Raw genomic sequence first — 21,913 nt, 5'->3', positions numbered from 1 at the left:
GTTATTATTTGATGTGTATTTCACCATATATGAAACTCTAATAAATAAATAAAACCAATGTAAGTGCATTGAAATCTCAAGGCCAATGAGTTTACCACTGTCTCAATGCACTTTTTTTTTTTCAAAAAAAAAAAAAAAAAAGGAGGAAGAAAAAAAAAGGGTAAGAAAAAAGAAGAGGAAACTATATAGGAAGATCTTTACAACCGTCAAACGTAAGATTTGGGAGAGGTAGAGATTTTAAGAGAGTTTCCGGAGCAAAAACGGAAAGAGGATCCCATGAAATTTCTTGTCCAAAATCTACAGAATTCGGGTAGGAAACGAGAGAGGAGGGGTTTTGAGCCATACTACCCTCCAACTTTGTGTGATTGAAATAGGACTAACTGCAATATATATATATATATGTTTTTTTTTTTAAAATAAAATAAAAAAGATGATGATTTAAGTAGGGGCTGTAATTTTTCCCGCATGCACTACTTTGGCGGACACAACCTTGGTTCAAGAGGGAAACTACCAAGCAATAGAATCTCTAACATAATACTTATTAATCAAAAGCAAATGATGTATCACTCTCCACTTCCACATCATTACCTTCCGTTTATTTTTGCACCGGAAAATATCATACAAATAAAAAATGATTTCTATTGCTACACAATGTAAATGTCATCTCATCTCTATATCAAATTAGATCCTCTCTTTGGATACGACCTCTTCCATTCTACAAGTGTATGCAGCCTACTTGGTTTCAACGAGTTGGGAACTAAACCAGTTCTGGATGTTTTCTCCATTGCTCTTGTGGTATTTCGACCAACATAAGCCTAAAGTTGGGCATCACAAAGGTGGGTGATCATCCTCTGGAGTTTGAGGCGGTATCGGTTTCCAACCGGGTTTCTCATCCCAGTACATATCATAATATATGTGTCCGGGAGTGTGATTACTCACACAACACCATATACCAACATACCGCTTCACGCGATTCCTGAATTTCTGTTCCATTGTCTGAACATAAAAGATTAACACTGTCAGCATATTATAACAAAAGTGATTCTTTTTAGTACTGCCTTTGATATTAAAGAGATTACAAGAGGAAATAATAATAATAATAAAGAAAAGACTTGCCTTGTCATTGAAACCTAGGAAAGCATCTTGCATTGAAGAGAACTGGATGACTTTGACATCCTTGAATGTGGAGAACACAGCCTTGAACTGTATAATACAAGTAAAATGTGACATGTTCAGTAGGTTCTATGGGGAGACGAGACACTGCAAAAGATACAGTGTTTCAAGACCACACAATACCACTCTAATGGAAGTTATCTAAGAATCTACTACTTAAGTCATGGAGGTCTTTCAGAAAACCGTAAATATTATATATTATTGATAAGTTACACATGTACCTAATGAATCTTGTGCCTACAATCTTACCTTTTACCCCTTCTTAAGGGGAGACAAAGTGTCATTTGAGCTACTGCTCAATGAATTTCAAACAAATAGATATAGAATATGCACTACTAAATGACTCAGAAATACTCAAACACAGGAAATGTTTTTAAAAGTATTATTGAGTGAGCTAGAAATTTCATTTTTACCATTGTTTTTTAGTTTAGCACGACCAAGTCACTATAAATATAAACCCTTACTAAGAAAATAGATATAGCAGACCAACGGTGTCACGATGTTTAGTCTAGCACAGAAGCTATGTATGTTTAATCATTAAAGCGTTTGGGTTTGGTTTCAATTTATTTAATAAGATACTACATATTAAGCTTGTATAAGGATCTGCAATACCGTTGCATCATTGCTGCGCTTTGGAAATCTGAGTATGCCTGGTGTAATGGTATCATTAGATGCATGACAATCACCGGTTCCTTCTTGACAAAGCTGAACATCTAGCCATGATTCTTTCACCTGTAACAAGCAGCAAAGAGAAGATGTTCCCCACTAAGTGACAGGTCTAGGAAAGTAACTTGACCATTGAAATAAAAATACTCATTTACCTCTTTTGGCACTGATGGATTGTCAAGGAAAGAGTACTCCCTAATGTTGATCCCAGGACCAAATTCCTCCAGTGGCAGTTCTTTCAACATGACATTTACCTGCAGGCAGTGCATTTTCCTTCGCATCAGAAAGAAGACAGAAAATACAACATAGTTGTCATGGACATTGAGATCCCTTAATATTCCATTCTTTGATTTAAACAATCTGTAGGAGATTTGCAACTAAATAACAAATTCATTCTATAATGAACAGTGGATTTGCTAGATTTCTGAATTTAATCCAAAATCCTTTATACGCTTCAACTATAATGCATTCCAACTTTTCATATTTTCCACAACTAAAATTTATCTGCAACTTTCAATTTCTAGCCAAATGACAATTTTAAAGAAGATAATGACAGGAACTACTGATAAGCTCATCTATGGTAAACCTAAACCAGTATAAGATTAACACCTTCAAGAGCGGCTATGCTAGGCTCCTTCCAACAGAGGGTTGTTCGACGTTATATTTTTCTACAATGTCCTTGTCCTTCACGATAGAGTATTTAGCGGATTAAGGTTCCTTCAAGAGCGGCTTTCTTTGCTTCGTTGGCCACCCGAGGGAAGATCCTTACGATGGACAACTTAAGGAAGCGGCATGTTATTGTGGTCAATTGGTGTTGTATGTGTACGAGGAATGGGGAGCCTGTGGATCATTTTCTTCTCCATTGTGAGGTTGCATGTGCCCTATGGAGTGCCACCTTCAGTAGTGTTTAAATGTGTTGGGTTATGCCTAGACAAATAGTAGACTTGTTTGCTTGTTGGAGGGGAATTATATGGTAGTCCTCAGAGTGCAGCTATATGGAAAATGATGCTTTCATGCCTTTTATAATATTTTTGGCAGGAAAGAAATTATAGAAGTTTTGAGGACCAAAAGAAGACAGTGGTGGAGCTTAAGTCTTTCTTCTTCAACACTCTTTACTTTTGGACAGCTGTGTTTGTCTATCCTAATTTGCTTAGTTTTCATGATTTTTTATTTTTTTATTTTTATCTTTTTTCTCTTTTTAGTTAGGTGTTTCTCTTGTATACTTCCCTTGTACCTGAGTTGCGCTTTTTCGATTTTTAATGATATTTCGATTACTTATAAAAAAAAAATTAACACTTTTAAGAGTCATCCTTCTTTCCAAGTGATTAGTCTCCTCTTCCACTACCTACTACTAGGATGGAGAAAAAATAGGCCCTATATTAATTAAAAATATGTTCATGAAATCTGGATACATCGCAGGCTGATTTTCTACACTATTACCACATTCTTGGTATAATGAAAATGTTTGCATCATATCCTTTCCCCAATATAAAACTTTTCTATGTAGTAACTCTATATCCAAAGACACTTGAAATGAGTGTAACACAAGGATGCTTAATTGATAATAAAGGCATCACAATTCAGAAAGACAATGTTGCTTCAACTCATAAACCAAGCAACAAAACTAAAATTATGGTAAAAGATGTACTTCGAAATTCCCATGCAGTGGCAAGTAGCAAACCCCTAGACTAATTTATCAGGAACTCCACAAGAAGCCTTTTGTTTTAGAACTGCTAGCAATATTTGTCATTGGGACCTTTATGCGTTAAAAGTGGGTAATGCCTCAGCGGGTAGTAAATTTCAATACAATTTTTTTTAATGACGAAGAACCCCTCCAAAGCAATTCACCCATGTTGGGCAAACTTCAGACCCGTGCAAAGCACCCCCTCCACATGGATCGGGTAATACTTCAGCTTTGCCGGCGGGATGATCCCAAGGCATTGTTTGCATCCAAGAAGATTCGAACCTTAGACCTGATGGAAATACCACCAAGACCAAGACCTTTACCACTTGAGCCAACCCCTTGGGGTTAGTAGATCTCTCTGCATGTTGGAGGGGGCAATATTGTCTTCATATTACTAGTTTTCATGATTTTCTTGATCTTTTATATTTTTCTGTTTAGGTTCCTCTCTTGTATACTTCATGCGTACTTGGATTGTCATTTTTCGCTTTTTAATAGTATTGTTAATGACCATAAACAATGGGCAGATTCCTAATCTTTGCCTGATTAGATGTTTCTTTTGTATACTTCTATGTATGTGGGTATGCCCTTTAAGTGCATATATAGGTTTACACTCAACTTGAGAATAAAAGAGGAAATAAAAGGCCCACCTATATAGTGAGTGTTAGTGATGATGGAAATAGGCAAATGTAGAGGAAATAGAATGAATCTCTCTCCTGCCTTCATTCCCTTCTTCCAAATATATAGCACGTGGTTACACAATACAACTCATAAATTGACAGCAAATAGGGACACCTCACTAGTGTTAAAGTATTGATTAAATGATTAAATTTATCTCTTCCTATCAGCTTAAGCTTTTAGGATAAATGATGATTTAACATGGCATCAAAGCCAAAGGTTATGAGTTCGAATCTTGACTCCGTCATTTACCTCCTATTTCAATTAAATATTCTACGTGTTGGGCCTCACCTATTAAAATGAAGTCTAAGCCCACATGTGAGGGGGAGTGTCAAAGTATTGATTAAATGAAAAATAAATTTATCTCTTCCTATCAACTTAACCTTTTAGGACAAGTGGTAATTTAACAACCAGTACAGCTGGTGGGGACACCTCACCTACAAGCCTAAATCCTTCTAGTCCTATCTTTCTAACACTCCTTTTCCAGTTGAAGCATATCTGCTCAGCTTGGAAGAAACAAACAAACAAAAAACAAGCAAACACCACGAGCCAGTCAGATCAAACTCTAATAGAGAGAATGCCTCCTTTTTCTTTTCTTTTTTTTTTCGTAAGTAATGTACACATCCAATGGGTCTAAAACTCACGACCTCACCCTTCATCCCATTATTAGGGAAGGATGAAATGCCATTTGAGCTAGAGCTCATTGGCAGAAGTCACAGAATGCCATAACTCATTGAAAGAATGCGAAACTTAAAATGTGATCGCTACTTATGTCTAATTAAATACCAAATCATAGTCACTACTAATGTCTAATTAAATACCATTCAGTGATTATTTTTACAAAGAGAAACTCTTATCGAAAAAGTCATTACTTCCATCGGTTTTCAATTCACAGCATGCATGCATGCAAAATCTAGTTGATTTTACAACAATCCTTCAATATCAAACAATGCCAATGGAATCTTCCAATAGATCACAACTGTAATCACAAGCAACAAGATAACAAAAGTACCTCAAATACATGGTCCAAAGGGCAAAGAAAAGGTTGTCTAGTCATAGACCCTTGCAAAACTCCAGGGTGCGCAAACCACAGTCTATCCAACCTGCACCATAGTGGAGGCATGACCTAAAAATCACACAATAAATGCACAAAAAAAAAAAAAAGAGATCAAAATATAAACTTCAAAACTACCAGAAAATGCAAGTTTTAATTTTAACAAATTAGATACTTATGTACTATAAATTCAACCAAATAGACACATCTCCTTAGTTTTATGATCCACACAGCAGTCAGCCCGGTAATTCATAAATAATATTTCTCACTTAAGTAAGCTGGCTGACCACACCCACATTTCAGATTCCTTTGTCATTTTTGGTTTCAGTTCCTCAGTTAAAAAGTACACCAAATTCAGTGTAAGTGATCCTAATATCCACTTTGAAACTTGCTACTCCCGCTTCGCCTCGGAAGGTCTTCGATGTTGGGATGGTTGGGCCTTCCTCCCCTCCTAGAGGTTGTTCCATTTCTTCACCTGTTAAGGGTAATAGTTTCTCCCAATCTCGGAATTGGCCAATCAGTTTTGATCATAACGGGGAGATTGTGGTATGGGAGGAGGACGTTGATCTTTGGGATGTTTCCCCTTTGGATTGGGCGTTAGAGGGCGCTTTTGGGGACGAGGCGTTGGCCATTCGGGATGCCATGGAAGAAGAATATCAAGGTGACAAGATGATATTGAGCCAAAAGTCCAAAGGCAAGAGGGAGCTTCTAAACCTGCATAGCTCTATCAACTTTGGCGACGCTAAATCTTCCGCTAGGCGTAGGAAAGGAAAGGGCCTTATGTTGTAGAGTTGTGTGCCTTTGTGTGCTTGGGTGGGATTGTGGGCCATTCCTCGGGTTCGGTTTTTGCTTGGATTATTTTGAGGGGTGTTTCTCTTGGGTTTTTCTCGGGTTCTAGGTTTTTTTTTTTCTTCTTTTGGGTTTAGGGGGTCTTGTTGGGGGGTTTTTGGGGTTGGTTTGGGTGCTTTTAGGGGTTTTTTTGTATTCGAGGGTTACTATTGGGGGTTTCTTTTGTTTTGTGAAGGTTTCTATTATGCTTGTTAGGGATTTTCTTGTGGGTTCCTTGTGGTTTTATTGGGTTATTTATGTGGGCTAGCTGAGTTGCTTCTGTGTATACATCTTGTGTACTTAGGGGCGCCTTACGCTTTTTTAATGAAATTCTCTTACTTATCAAAAAAAAATTTGTGTCAGCCACATGATTTTGCCCAGCATAGACACTTCTAATATCTATATGTGTGTGTGTGTGTGTAGGATCACATGCATAAACAAAAGACATTTTTTTTTTGGATAAGGACATATACAACAGGAATGTACACAAGTATGGTATACACTCCCTCTGTCTCACTTTTTATTTCTTGGAACATAAAGATATTAGACTCTTGTTTGCGTTTTAATAAAAGGTAGGGGGAATATAGAAAATTGAAGAAACAAGAATTTATACTTTCAGAAGGTGGACATGTATTTTGAGATTTCCCAAAAAGAAAAGTAAAATGTTTAAATTATGACAGAGCTGTAATATATAATAACATATATCTGATACTACATGTTTTAATAAAAGATAGGGGTAATATAGAAATTGTCAAGTTAGGGGTAGTATAGAAACTTGCCATACTGGCTTACCTATGTTCTGTACTCTCTCTATGTCAATTTCCTGTGACATGCACACAAATGAATCTTTTTCCACCATTAACCTTTATATAGGGTCACATTGCTACAGTAAAATAATAGGGAAACACATTTTCATCACTGCCTGAGCCCACATTATTATTGGACTCCTCTCATCTATAATACTTCAAGTTATCTCAATCATTGGCAGTGATTTTCTTTCCAAATCAAGCAAACCTAAACAATATCAATGCTCCATAATAAGGACATGAAAACTATCTCCTGCTTAACCAAGATTGATCAAAAAAGCTAACTTATGGAAATTTAGCTAGTGTCCCTCTTTGGACGCTCGAGTGTTCATAAAACTCCTCTTCAACATGCTTTGCATCAGTTTGCTACGCTGTTCTAAAAGGATAATGCAAGCGTTGCAACACAGAATTGAAACATTGCAACCTAGAATGTGGATCCAGTAACTTGTTAAATACAATTTGGATTCTGTATTATCAGAAAGGATAGTATTGTAATAAAGATGAAAAAGGGTATTTCTATCATTAAATGTATTTTCCCTAATATATATCATAAAATAGTGAGGGTTACAGATCTTCTGAAACTCTCTTTTAGTGCAAACCCTAATTTTGACACAATATCATGGCAGTGATCTAGAGTTCGAACCTTGACTTCAAACTTTACCCTCATTTCAATTAAATATTTCATGCGTTGTCTAACCCTACACATGAGGGAAAATATTAAAATAATAATAATAAAATATTAAATTTATCATTTCCTATAAGTTTAAGCTTTTAGGGGACCTAGTGATTTAATATGTATCAAACTATCAATTTAATTGCACCTTACAATAAGATGGTGAAAAAACTAATAAGTAATTCTATTAGCATAATATAAACTTGAAGAAAATCAACAAAGTTTTGAGCAAAAGGTATAATTTCCACATTTCTTAAATGTATATATTAATAAGTGTATTGTTGCTATGAGAAGCATTTATAGCATGAATGAGAATTAAAGCTATAATTAATAATGTGATGATACAAAAAAAAATGTTTTGTAATTAAAATAAGAAAAATATATACCACACTGAATTTTTAATCCTGGCTTCGTCCAAGTTCAAATTTTCCATATTAGCATAAGTAACAGTGTGACATTAATTGTGCCTTCTTTGCAAATGTGACATGTGATGTCGCAAATACATAAGAAATGAAGACATAATGATACAACAGGTAATCGTTATAAAGGACATAAGACTTCCGAGTAAACTGATGCATGAAATCTATCAGAGTAGTAAAAACTACCACAAAACAGAAACATACTTCTCAAAGGTTTAGTTGGTCTCACCAGTGTACGATTCAACAATAAAGCAACAGCAAGTGCAGTCCTTATTTGCTTCATCTGAAAGAATAATTTATAAAGTAATTCATGAGACGCAATATGAAAATATCCAAACAAATGGAAGGTGTTGGTTGGATTAGGTTAATACATATTTACATACTTGGTAATTAACAAGAGAAAAGTGTGATTCAACATTATGTTCCCCAACTAGTAACAAGTTCTTTGGAAGAGACGGCTTAAACGATAAGAAACCTCCTGCATGATTTCCACAAAGAAGTTAAATTGCAGCAATAATCATCATTCTATAAAATTCCAAATTAGACTATATAATTTTGGTTATGATTAATGCAATTGGGCAGGTTTCCATTCCTCAACTCTGCCTTGGGAGAGAAAGATGGCCTCTCCAAACTCATGATGGGTCAAATATTATTTAGATGCTCAAAATACGACGACTAATCATACCAGATACATGTGTACAATCTCATTGAACTGCATATGGTTAATTACATTTTTAGTGCATTTTCTATAGGCAATCGTGCCAGATTGGAGAAAGGGACCTTTATAGCGAAGAGATGGCCTCCTAATACAGCTAGCTATACAATTTGAGAGGGGAACCCACATGGAGTGTTAAGCAAATTGGACCACTTCCTCGTTATTTCCATTCTCTCCTTTTCTTTTCCTTTGATTAACTATTTCCTCATTATTTCATTCTCCTGTATAAAAAATATGCCCCGCCCTTTGGAGATTGGAATCATATGTTACAAAATCAGAAAGATTAAGAAGAAAGAACAGTGCGAGGTGCTCCCTTATTTTGGTGCTTTAAATCTCAATGTAGCTCACTTACATTGGTGTTACACATTAAAAACATTAATACATAATATATTGTTATAACCTGCCCTTGAATGATGGAATTAAGATGCATTAACAGAATGGTCAATGGGGAAACAAAAAGCCTTACAATGCTCTGAATCCAAAATGAATCAGCCCTGGAAATCCAATCCATGCTCCCTGCCTAAGTTGAGGGTGTACTAAAAATCGTTCCAGTGGGGGCAAGAAAAGGACAGGTTACTCATTAACTGATTCCATTTTGATACTAGTCAAGTCATCAGGATTATTAATGGAAATGCCATAATAAACCAAGGATGCCTATACCTCCTCTACTGCATCCAAATGGAGGACCGCACTACTGCAAAGAATAACTACTAATGCTAATTATTGTTATGATAGCTGTTGCTGTGAGGCAATGTAAAGGTTTTACAGGTATAACACATTAATATTAAGCTCCATAAAATTTCAGACTCAAAGGCTATACAAATTGTATATGGCTTAGGTGCTGTAAATTACAGGAGATTTTGTGGTTTTTTTAACGGTCCAAATTTAGTTCCGCTTTCTCTATTTCTCATGGAAAACTTGGAATTAACTTTGGACCATTGAAAAAACTACAGGAGACTAAGTTTTTTTTTTACAACACCAAAGCCAAATCCATACAAATTAATGTTTAGGAAAAAGGCATACTTGTAGATGTTAAGAATGCAATTTTAGAATATTAATTAAATGAATAAATTACCCCTTCCTATTAGTTCGAGCTTTTGGGATGACCGGTGATTTAATAGATTTCTTGAGTTCGAACTCTCACTCTATAATTTAACCTCCATTTCAATTAAATATTTCACGTGTTAGACCTCATTTGTTGAGGGGAGAGTTTCTGAGGTGAAGTGTTAGAATATTAATTAAATTATAAAATTTAACATTTCTTATCCGCTTAAACTTTTGAGATAACTGGTAATTGAACAAATATCAACATAGATAAAATGTGGCAATAAAAATCAAGGATAATCTGCACAGATGAAGGGCCTCCTTTTTTCCTTTGGTGTTTCCTTGCTGGGTCCTAGATGCAGATACAATGGATACAAGACAATCAATGCAGATAAAAAAAATCAAAGACTCTAAAAATGAAGTAGAACAAAATGCAACACATTTAGAGACTCAAATCTATACAGCAAGGATCTATGAGATTATATAAGCATATGCATCCGAAGACAAATTGATGACTCGTGAAACATGTGACACAGAATCACCTGGGGAATCATAGTATTCTGGTGGATCATAGAAAACCATGGCTTCACGCAGCCGGTGGCGCTTTCCTTCGGTACCTGCATACTGAAATGTGGTATGCACTGCGTATGGCTCTAATCTGAACTGCTGATACATGGCCTGCCATTTTAGGATAAGATCTTAGGACATGCTTGATATACAGTTTATTCCACTATATTAAATAGGTCAACCAAGATTCTTCCGAGCTTGAGACAGCAATAATTGCCTAAGAGAAATTTAGGAAAGGAAATAAAGCTCTAGCATTTATGTTACGTATCTAGGTGTATGTGACAGGGGCAATAGTGGAATTATATAGTATGCCCTCATTAAGTTAATAAAAAGATCTAGTGGATTGGGATTCTTGCTCTTGTGGGTCACGCAGGTTTTAAGGGAATTATATCCCATTAGGTTAGGTTTTCTATAAGGAAGGAAATAAGGGTTTTATTGTATTCCATTAGGTTTAGTATTTCTTTTATATGTCGTATATTTCCTTCTATTATTCTACCATGTATCACTATAAAAGGAGGAAGATATGAAGAAAATTATAATTCAACTCTAGCAGTTGTTTAGGAGTTTTAGGGTTCCTCAAATTACCCTAATATTAGGAGGCCAGGATTCCTCGAATTATCCTACCCAATTTATCATTCTTATTTATTGTTCATCCTTCATTACACTGTAACAATTTATGTACAGAGAAAACAAACGGAGACTATGTTCATCCTACAAAGAGTGATTGTAAGATCCTACCTGGACAAAATAAGTATGTCCACTACAAAATATACTTGCTGGCAAGATTCCCAGCTTGAGATTTCCATCAAAAGCATACACAAGTCCACTGTCCTCATCCACAGATGGTCCTAACTGCCTACGTACAAGATCGTTAAACCCATTCTGATCCCATATTTTGTCATCAGCTAGAAGCATATCCTTCCATTCCTTTGCCAACTTTTTTGCAGAATCTGTTGGCCGCCAGTGGAATATTCCTATATTGTAGGCTCCAGTAACTGTTGAAGATGAAGAAAAAATGTCATGAGTATAGAGCTTATTTTTTTTTTGATAGGTAATAAACAGAATATTATTAAAAAGCGTAAAAGGCACCCCTAAGCATACAGGGAGTATACAAAAAGGACACACAAAAAAAAAAAAAAAAAAAAAAAAAAAAAAAAAAAGGGAAAGGAAACACCCGAAAAACCCAAACGCCCAACAACCCAAAAAAAGAAAATTACATCAAACCCCCATCCTCTTGCCCCTGTCCCGACTAGATCCCGTACCCCTAGCATCGAAATTGATAGAACATTCTAGATTCTTGACCTCTCTTTTCCCCTTTTTTCTTTTTCTCTCCTTATCCTTCTTAGGAGGGGATTCAAAGTCAAAGCGCTCATCCTCGATCAAAGCCAAAAAATCTAGAAATCCCTTCTGATCAGATCCCACGAACGAAACCCCCATCGTGCGAAAACACGACTTGCTAATGAGTATAGAGCTTATTAAAGCATGGAGTTGTAAAACTGAAAGGTTAAAAAATCCAAGTTAGTAATCTAATTGAGGTAATGATTTGACCAGGAGCATATGACATGAAAGAGTTACTGGAACTTGTTCTGCTTACTGAAAAAAAAATGAAAAAAAAAAAAAACAAAGAGAGAGAGAGAGAGAGCAGCTGCAAGTTCTGCTATCTAACCTTCAAAGAATAAGCAAGGGTGCAAGTAGGCCATCCTAAGAGGTTCTCAGTAACAATTTGAACTTCAACAATTTTCCTCACATTACTTATTATACTGTATGCTGACACATACATTTGTTGCCTTGTCTTTGTACACTTATGCGAAGCACCATAGAGAAGAAACTTGCAAAAATGTTACAGACTATAATGGGAAAACATGCTCCACTAGTTTCATACTTTTATCCGTCATTAAAATTAATGCTCTTTCCTAGCCATCCTAGCATGGTGTTGAAGACATCTATAGTGACCAACTAGGTTTTTAGTTATATGTTAGTACGTCAAAAGAAGTGGGGCCCTTTCCAAACGTCCAAAAAGATGTCATTTGATGGAGAAAACATGTTCATGTCAGCAGATGATGTGTGAAAAAGTGTTTCCCATGCCCATTATCAACAGAGAACTCCTACATATGACAGGTACATACAGCTCATGCTTGCATAGAGGTAAATGGGGTTATTATGAACCCTAAAACAGCAAAAACATATATGAACAGACTTTTGATTTAACACAAACTTCACCTTGTTGCCAAATGTCTAGCCTGTCATCAACAACTGTCGGTATAACTTGATCGCTAGAAGTTAAGACATCTGCTCCAGGATAACGAGCAAGATATGGAAGTGGGTTCTGTTTCAAGAAAATAGCACATAATGCAAAACATTTTTGACCAGTAGTAATCTTCTGAAGGTACTAGTTGACCAAATATAATAAAAGTATGGATGATAAACCCTTAAAGATACTTCTTATAGCAGATAAATACGGATATAGTTGATTGCACAAGAAAAAAGAAAAAAGTGCGCAAAGGAAGACAAACTGAAATGAAGTAAAAGACAGAAAGGAAAAATATAAAGGGTATCATACTCAAAATGAAAAAACATAGACAAAGAATAAAGATTGAAATCATAGCTCAACAGGTTCACCAGCTAAGTGAACTAATTTTTTTGATAAGTATAGTTCACCAGGTAAGTGAACTAATTATGGCTGTGTTGTCATAAATTCAAGCTCATCTAGTTAGAACAAAAACATAATAAATGCTTTTTCTGCTCAGCACTTCTAATCAACAGATTTATAACCCAGGCAAGCAAACGAATATAATATTTTTAATGAATACAAGCTAAAGAACATATTAGTTCCATTTCCTATTTCATATCGAGTTCTAGCAATGATTCCCCCTTCACAACAGACCCTAGCATCCCCACTATGGAGTGAAAAACTCATAAGTTGAATTCAATCTTTCAGCAAAAAAAAAAAAGGTACAAAAAAGGCTCAACAAAATTAAATAAGAGATGAAGAACGAGTACCTTCAACCAAACCATATCTGTATCACACATCAACAGCTCATAACCATAAGGGAGGACGGAGTCGATCAGAATTACTTTTTCTCTCCCCATCTTATGAAATGTTGGAGAGCCCCAACCAACATCTACTGTGCTCATATGGCTGCCCATATCAAAAACAGGAACACCTTTCCAATACAAAGCCTCTAACAATTTGGTATCCATCGCACCTGAAACAACGATTTCAAGCTCCTGTAACAGGTGTATACTCTAGTACAAATACAAGGATACTACATTTCAACAAGAAGTTACTTGGAGGAGGTAAGTGGAAACTGTAAAAAAGCTATAAGTTAAAATTAAGATGTAGCTTACCAACAAGAAGGTTGGAGAGCCCCAAATCTGTCAAGTGTTTAACCCAGGTCAGGATAAAATCCATGAATGCATAATTACCAAAGGTCACTATGATGACATTATCTTTCACCCTTTGCTGAACTAATTCTTTAGACAGCTGAAAAGCCTTCAAAGGTGGCATTTTTTCAGTTCGTGGGGGAACTTCCCAGATGGGTGGCATCAACGTGCTTTGAGGCACTGGTGCAGGCACACCTACTTTACCCACAGTTGCTGGTGGAGAAAAATTGAGTGCTTGCTCTCTTGGCTGAGAATCTACATCTGGAGAAAGAACATATGCATCGAGATAAGTGAAATGTAAACACGGACAGAAAGATGAGAGAGGAAAAGCAAGGAGAGAGCTTGATGAACCATGTCAGAAATAAGAAAGAGAACCTCCAAAAACAGGAAATCTAGTGACAAGTATTAATAATGTGTTCATGCATATGAGCTTTCCTAATGTATCTTGGGAATGCATCCAATACTGCATTGTTAATAGAAGGCAATTAGATCCAAACTGGACAAAGTATGAGCCCAAAACTTCTCCAAGTTCCTCTGGAAACCAACAATGAAGGCAACAGTTCTCTAAGAACTCGAACATTAGCTCAACTCCAAAACAAGTTCCATGTTAAGAAATCAATCCATGGATCTCAGCTTTTATGCGCACCCATAAAAGACTTTAGGGGAACAAAAAAACGGTTCAAAAGTTATTTCTTTAGTTCCTCCTTGGATATTTTGAGACATTAGCTAAAACAGACAATTCAACGCCACCCAGAAGCGCATTGAAGCTCTAAAAAGAATCCATTACCCAACAGTAAATACACAATTGAATGGGTTTCACCTAAGCATATCTGCAAAATCGTTAACAGTACAACTGAATCTCCGAAACACATCTAAGCCCAAGAAAATGGGAATCCTATTATCCATAAAATTCAAAATATTTAACAAAAAATTCGTATTGGCAGCCCTCAGATTCAAATGGGTGTGCGTAACACTGAATATATACTGATAGCAGAAAGCAAGAAGAAGCATAGACACATTATAACAATAAGGTAATAGAGTGAAAACAGCAACTGGGAAATGATAAACATACTGGCAATAGAAGGGAAAGGAGAGGAGAGCCAGGAGGTGTTCGAGTCAGCTGCAGACTTGGCAGAGGATATAGCAGAGAAGACATAGAAAGACGAGAAGACAACACCAATGATAACAGTGGCGTAGATCGCCAAGAAGAGAGGCCTCGTATTCGCCACTTCCTGACACCCATTCCCACCCATTCTCTTATGATTTTGATCAATGATCAGTCACTCAATCAATCAATCAAAATACCCCACTTTCAGAAACACTCATTATAATTCTTTTCGTGTTTTTCAACTTCTCTTTTCCACGTTCGGCAGAATCTTCAGATCAGTTTAGTTTAGTTTAGCAATATCTCTCCCCTGCCACCCCAACGTCAACGCCCATCTTTGTCCCAATCTCGCTCAATGGACTCTATTTCATTAGCTTCCTCCCCCCTCTCTCTCTCTCTCTCTCTCTTTTCTTTTTTTTCTTTTTTTTTTTCCAAATTTTAATTTAAGAAAATTCAGAGAAAAAACCAACACTAAATATTACTAAATTATAGTTATGTATCTTTAAGAGTGCATATTTCAAAAACTGTAATTTGAAAATATAAAAATAATAATAATAATAATAATAATAATAATCGCACGTAAGGAGGTTCATTTTTAAAAAAATACAATTTTATAAAAAGTTAAACTGAAATTTTAAAGGCCAAACTATAATTTTACTAAACGCTTAACTGCATTTTTAAATAACACGTTTTAAATCACATGTTTTAAAATTATAAACTCAAACGAATCCTTACACCAAAAGATTATGAGTCACTTAGCAAAAATAAAAAATAAAAAATTATGAGTTAATTGAAGTATACAATATAATATTAGACTTGAACAAGTGAAAATTTTGAAAAATACATAACTTGGAAACAATATATATGAGAGTATGAGACTCCCCTCTCCCTATCTTGCTCACAAATTTATTTTTTTTTAAGAAAAATACAATAATTTTTCAAATGAAAGGAACAGACTAGCTAGTAAGATTTGGATTAAGTTGAATTATGTGAAATTTCTCAAGTTCATGGACAACAGGAGAGAAAGTATAGGGAAAAGCATCTTAAATGATTAGGAATATAATCAGGTTTGACTTACTTGACAGTGACTTGGTCAATCAATATATATAACTTTGCATAATTGTGGTTAATTTAACTTTGTTTATTGCAAATCAATCCTGCATAATGCTCTGCATATCCTTACATTTGGATCCATTCCCATTGCCCAATATTTGAAACAACACATTTGGGGTCTTGGAAGAACATTATGTAAATACTAGACAATAATTAAGATTTTTCTTTTTTGTTTTTTGGTATAAATATATAATCATGGATAATGGTGGCTGTTTACAAGAAATGGACAAATTAAGATGAAGGACAGAGTAAAGACCCTTAAATTATTCCCATGCATGATCAGAACATTGAGAGCATTTTCATGCTAAGTTCCAAATCCATGAATCTTCAAAGCTTAATTTTCTTCCTTGATCCTTCTAAGAACTTCCATTCATTTCTCCCTCACAAGCAGTCTAAGTTAGGCGAAAAAAGGTAGGAAATTAAACAGAGCATCATATCATGTGGTTCCTTGGTTTCTCCACAAACAACCGAAGAAGCCTATTGATAATTGGTGCAATTCTGCTGGTGATCCTTCTAACCGTGATGTTAAAGAAGTGGGTCGTCTACCTTGAGTCCCAAGCAACCAAATGTTCCAAAAGAGAAGGTGAAGATGATCAGAAACGACGCCGAGGAACTTCAAAGAGTAGTAGTAGTCTGTGTGGCCCTGGTGTCATAAGAACATATGCGCTTGAAGAGCTGAGAACAGCGACGAGGGGCTTCAAGATTCGAATAGGAGTAGGAGCCACGTCTTTCGTGTATCTTGCGGAGCTCGGCGACGGACGATTTGGTGCAGTGAAGCGGGTGATGGAGGAGAGAGGTGGGAGCAAGAAGATGTTCCTGGATGAAGTTTCTGTTCTGCTTCGGATCTCTCATCCCAATTTGGTCGGCTTATTGGGCTTTTGCTTGGAGAAAGGTAAGCCCAAATAAAGCCCACCCCTTTTTCCATTTTATATTGACTGGGCCCAAAATATAATGGGCTTCGATTTCTAATCTAGAGCCTTCATCCATGTGTTAATGGTTACATGGCATATGAATGAAAATAAAATAAAATAATAATAATTAGGCAACAAATTTTGACAAGTATAGTGTAAAATGTGTTTGGTTCGAATAAAAAGTTGAATAATATTTTACTTTTTTAAAAAATAAATTATATTTTATTTCACTTTTTTAAATTTTTTCAAATTTTATCTCATAAAGTTAAACCTTATAATTCACGCAGTGAATTAAAATAATATTCGGATTCCAAAAAATATTCAACACCCAAACAAACCATTGTTTAGTGACTGACGTGTTAAGTTAAGCAGGAGAACAACTTCTACTACTGGAGTACATTCCAAACAAGAGCCTTTTCGATAAGATGCACACCTATCATGGCCAAATGTCGGGGTTGCTGTCATGGTCGAACCGCTTGAGCATTGCCCTAGACATAGCTCGGGCCCTTGATTACCTCCACTCACAAGCTGATCCGCCCATAATTCACAGAGATGTCAAATCCTCCAACATTCTCTTAATCGACAATGAGCATGCCAAGCTTGTCGACTTTGGGCTTTGCAAATTGGGCCATGACACGAGCCACGGGTCACGAACGCCGACTACCGTGAAAGGATCGTTGGGCTATGTCGACACTTGGTACCTAAACACGGGCCTAGTATCGCCAAAGAGTGATGTGTATAGCTTTGGGGTTCTATTGCTTGAGCTAATAACGGGCCTAAAATCCATACAAGGCTCAGAGACTCTTGCAGGATGGACTGAGGAGTGCCGCAAGAACGATGATATTCAAGTCTTGCATACTTTGTTGGACCCAAAACTGAAGGGCAAAGCAAATTTAGAGCAGCTTCGGGTGTTGATCAATGTGGCCAACTCAGCATTGCTCGACAATTCTGAAGGGAGACCGGACATGAGCTTCATCGTATATACGATTTCAAGTTGTTTGGAACCTGATCAACTTCAGCCCGACTTGCCTGTATAAATATGTAAATATACTGCCATTTTCCTTGTTATATATAGTACTCCCTCCCTGTACATTATTATACATCAATATTGATTCTTTGAAAATATAGTAAATAAATCCTTTTTTTTTTTTTTTTGTTGTGAAAATATGATTTTGATCATTGAATTATGAGCAAGATTTCAATTCATCCATTAACTGCCGGATGTTTCAATTTGATACTCAAAAGTTGGGAAACTACGCTTTACTTCCTCAAACTATCGTTCAATTTGTATTGTTTTCTAAAATTTTTAATTTTTGCAATGTATTTACTTAACTACAAAAGAGGTTGCAATGTCTCCCAATCCCTTCCGAACGTATTCCAATTGATAAAAATACCCATGCATAATATAAAAAACTTAGAAAAATAAAATAAAAAGACAACAGAAATTGAAAATAAATCAAAAAAGGAACAATAAAATAAATAAATAAAATATCAGAAAAAATGAAAAACTAAGATATATAAAAATGGAAAATTCTGAAAATGAACCACAACTTCAGAATTTTTGTTTTTGTTTTTACAGAATTTTTATCTTTTTTGCTTTTTTCTCAAATTGATTAGTATGACATGATACACTATTAAACGTGGACGGAATGACCAGATTCCCACGTTTAGCAAATGTTCACAAGTATCAATTGCGATACTTTTTAAAACCAAAGAGTCCATTTGATTTCGCATTAAACCACAAGTACATTGCAACTCCTTTGGTAGTTATAACATGCATAGTACATTACAAAAATTAAGAGTTTTGAGGGATCTAACATTACAAATTGAGTGGTAGTTTTTTTTTCTCTTTTCGGTGGGAGGGGGAGAAATGGGGGGTTAAGTGTAGTTTTCGTATGTTTTAAAATGGTTTCAATATTATCCTTTCCCACTTTTGTTTTTTTTAGCTAAGTATCCTTTCCCGGCCACCTTGCTGGCCAGCATTATATATGTTAAGCCATAATTACTTATATATATATATATATATATATATATATATATATATATGATATATTTTCTATACACACATTCTTGTGTTAGAGAATATATGGAAAGTACCGTATATTATTGAAAACATAAACAAATGACAAATAAAGATTGCGGAATAATAAAATAGACAAAGAAATTTTACGTGGTTCGGTCTATGACCTACATCCACAGGGTAAGGCCCTAAGGCTACATTATTCTCTTATTGATTTAATGATTTACAATATAAATTATCCCTATTTATAGGGATATAGAGAGAATACAAAATAATATGTAAAGAGAATATAATCAAATCAGAATTGAATGTATTCAAATCTAATTTGAATATAATCAATTACAATTAATGAGGATTAAATCAAATCCTACAATATATGGAAAGTATCGTAATATACAGTATCAATATATTCTCTAACATCCCCATGCAAACTCAAGGTGGAAGATTCTGAAATCTTGAGTATGAATTTTTTTATTTTTTTGTTTTTTTGTTTTTTTGTTTTATTTTTTTATTTTTTATGTTGGGTCAGATATAACCCAATTTGGAGAACATCTTTCTTCTTCTTCTTCTTCTTCTTCATCTTCCTTCTTCTGCTTCTTCTTCGTCTTCCTCCTTTTTCTTCTTCTTTGAGCCAACTGGGGGCTAAATGGGCATGGGCTTAAAATAAGACCACAAATGCCAAAATACAAATAATGGGCCAACTATGGGCCAAATATGAAAGCCAACGATGGGCTGAAATAGGCCTGGGTTTGAAACAATACCAGAGGAGCCAAAAATATGTAGGGCCAACTATGTGCCAGAGCCAACTATGGACTGAAATAGGCCTTGGTTTGAAACAATACCGCAAAGGCCAAATACAAATAATGGGCCAACAAAGGGCCAAAAACAATTTGGGCAACTTTGGCCTCTTTTAATGATCTTTTTTTATTTTTTATTTTTTATTTTTTTATTTTTTTTTTGAACCTTTTCATCTTCCACGACTACCCATTCACGGCCAAAACTACACCTTTATCTCTCTCTCATCATCAACTTTTTTTTTTTGCTTTTAGAGAGAGAGAGTACGCAATACACCTTCTTTTCTCTTTTAGAGAGAGAGTACACAATGGATAGAAGATAAACCCAAAACAAGATAATAAAACGCACACACAAAAAAAAAGGACTTGCAGGAGCGAATCTGGACAGATCTGCGGTGAGTGGCTGAGAAGCTAATGAAGCTGGTGGATCTTTATGGGCTGCTAGCGGCGCAGATCGCTGGAGGGGGGCTTGGTGGCGTAGATCCGCCGTGAGATGTAAAGCACAGATGAGATGATGATCAGATCGTGCACAGTTGGTGGGGGCGCCGGCATGACTGGGCCAAGGTTGGTGTTGCTGCTGTAGATCGACAATGACGAAGACCAGAACCGGATCTGTAGAAGAGGACGGCGGCAGCGGCAGAAACGATTGGTAGTAAGAACTCATTTGGATCGTTGATCGAATCCCGATCCGTGCGTGAAAACGCAAGAGAAAACCATTTAAAAAATGGTTTGTTTTGTTTCCAAAGGAGACACAGGCAAGCACTGGATTTTTTTTTTTTTTTTTTTGAATAAAAAAAGAACAACAATACAAAAAGAAAAGACATATGCAGGAAAGGAGGATTTTTTTTTTTTTTTTTTTTTCTTTAATCGAACAGCAACATAGAAGACACAAGTGACATGGGTTGGAGGAAAGTTTATCTCCAACTTACGCACACCACTGTTTGACAAAACAAAAGAAAGAAAAGAAAGAGAAACAGAGAATGAAAAGAAAATAAACAGAGGACATTGATCGAACAGAGGAATGATGAGAAAACTGAAATACAAGAAATTGGAAAAAAATAAACAAGAGAAATAAATCACAGAACCATTGGATCAAACACTGGCGTTAGCCTATAGCTCTGATACCATGATTGAAAACATAAACAAATGACAAATAAAGATTGCGGAATAATAAAATAGACAAAGGAATTTTACTTGGTTCGGTCTATGACCTACATCCACAGGGTAAAGCCCTAAGGCTACATTATTCTCTTATTGCTTGAATGATTTACAATATAAATTATCCCTATTTATAGGGATATAGAGAGAATACAAAATAATATGTAAAGAGAATATAATCAAATCAGAATTGAATGTATTCAAATCTGATTTGATTATAATCAATTACAATTAATGAGGATTAAATCAAATCCTACAATATATGGAAAGTACCGTAATATACGGTATCAATATATTTTCTAACATCTTGTGGATGACAAAGTTTTCTTTTGAATTTGGTGGGAGGAAAACTTTGTCCTATATATTCTTATAATATTGACATGGCAAGTTAAGCCATGTGTTGATTTTACAAAATCAAAACATATATATATATATATATATATATTGAAGGAAAAATCAAAACGTGATAAAGATAACATTAATTCAAAATGAAATTGAAAAAATGGAAATAATTGATAATTGATAGTCATAATTGGAATATGACATGTGTATGTACGTTTTACCTCAACATATATATATATATATATATATATATCTTAGATTACAAATTTTACCCATTAATTTGTCGGTACTCGATCGATCTCCTTCCTGTGTAGTTCCTTACAACCAATTATATAATATAGTACGTCATCCCACATGAAAGTTCTAAATCGATCTATCTTTTCTCTCTCGATCGATCGATCGAGGGAGGTCCTGTACATTTTATCACTTTGTTAAAACCATCCAAGGGAATTAACTACAATTAATTAATGATTCCTGCAGCAAAACCGCGTAGCTCGATCAATATATATATATATATATATATATTAATTCATTCGTGTTTGAAGGATTTTTTTTTTTTTCTTTTCACTGTTGGTTTCAACGTACGATCGATCATGGTTACTTAATGTTCTCCATCCGGCCACATCAGAAGTTAATTTGGAAACTTTTTACTATGGTGGAATCAGATCGAAAGTTAATTAGGACCATTAACTGTCATTCACTTTAATATTATAGGCTAAATACGTGCCACTAAGTCCAATTAATATGTACTAATTAATTTGGTCAAAGTTTTTGATAGACAA

The 21,913-nt window shown here is 35.3% G+C and overlaps 2 protein-coding genes across 2 annotated transcripts; one reads left to right on the top strand and one right to left on the bottom strand.

Moving 5' to 3' along the window:
* Positions 1–520: 520 nt before the first annotated feature.
* LOC133854430 (arabinosyltransferase XEG113) lies at positions 521–15,139 on the bottom strand. Its single transcript, XM_062290637.1, has 13 exons — positions 14,761–15,139; positions 13,653–13,949; positions 13,305–13,510; positions 12,525–12,630; positions 11,043–11,299; positions 10,280–10,415; positions 8,362–8,456; positions 8,208–8,261; positions 5,211–5,324; positions 1,995–2,093; positions 1,786–1,905; positions 1,117–1,203; positions 521–996 (listed from the first exon to the last, which is right to left on the bottom strand). Exons 1-13 carry the CDS (start codon positions 14,939–14,941, stop codon positions 829–831), a joined length of 1,920 nt encoding a protein of 639 aa, XP_062146621.1. The 5' UTR covers positions 14,942–15,139; the 3' UTR covers positions 521–828.
* A 1,205-nt stretch (positions 15,140–16,344) lies between these two features.
* LOC133854016 (receptor-like serine/threonine-protein kinase NCRK) lies at positions 16,345–17,854 on the top strand. Its single transcript, XM_062290036.1, has 2 exons — positions 16,345–16,798; positions 17,190–17,854. The coding sequence occupies exons 1-2, from the start codon at positions 16,345–16,347 to the stop codon at positions 17,852–17,854; spliced, it is 1,119 nt and encodes a 372-aa protein (XP_062146020.1).
* The last annotated feature ends 4,059 nt before the right edge of the window (positions 17,855–21,913 follow it).

The sequence above is a fragment of the Alnus glutinosa genome, chromosome 13 (genome assembly GCF_958979055.1).
Source record: "Alnus glutinosa chromosome 13, dhAlnGlut1.1, whole genome shotgun sequence".
Taxonomy (NCBI): domain Eukaryota; kingdom Viridiplantae; phylum Streptophyta; class Magnoliopsida; order Fagales; family Betulaceae; genus Alnus; species Alnus glutinosa.
This window is presented reverse-complemented; position numbering and strand designations above follow the sequence as displayed.

Excerpts from the sequence above, each read along its gene's own strand:
- LOC133854016 (XM_062290036.1), top strand. The coding sequence starts at position 16,345 with ATGTGGTTCCTTGGTTTCTCCACAAACAACCGAAGAAGCCTATTGATA. Across the intron at positions 16,799-17,189 it reads GGGCTTTTGCTTGGAGAAAG|GAGAACAACTTCTACTACTG; the intron begins GTAAGCCCAAAT and ends TAAGTTAAGCAG.
- LOC133854430 (XM_062290637.1), bottom strand. The coding sequence starts at position 14,941 with ATGGGTGGGAATGGGTGTCAGGAAGTGGCGAATACGAGGCCTCTCTTC. Across the intron at positions 13,511-13,652 it reads GCTCTCCAACCTTCTTGTTG|GTGCGATGGATACCAAATTG; the intron begins GTAAGCTACATC and ends TCGTTGTTTCAG. Across the intron at positions 10,416-11,042 it reads GACATACTTATTTTGTCCAG|GCCATGTATCAGCAGTTCAG; the intron begins GTAGGATCTTAC and ends CTAAAATGGCAG.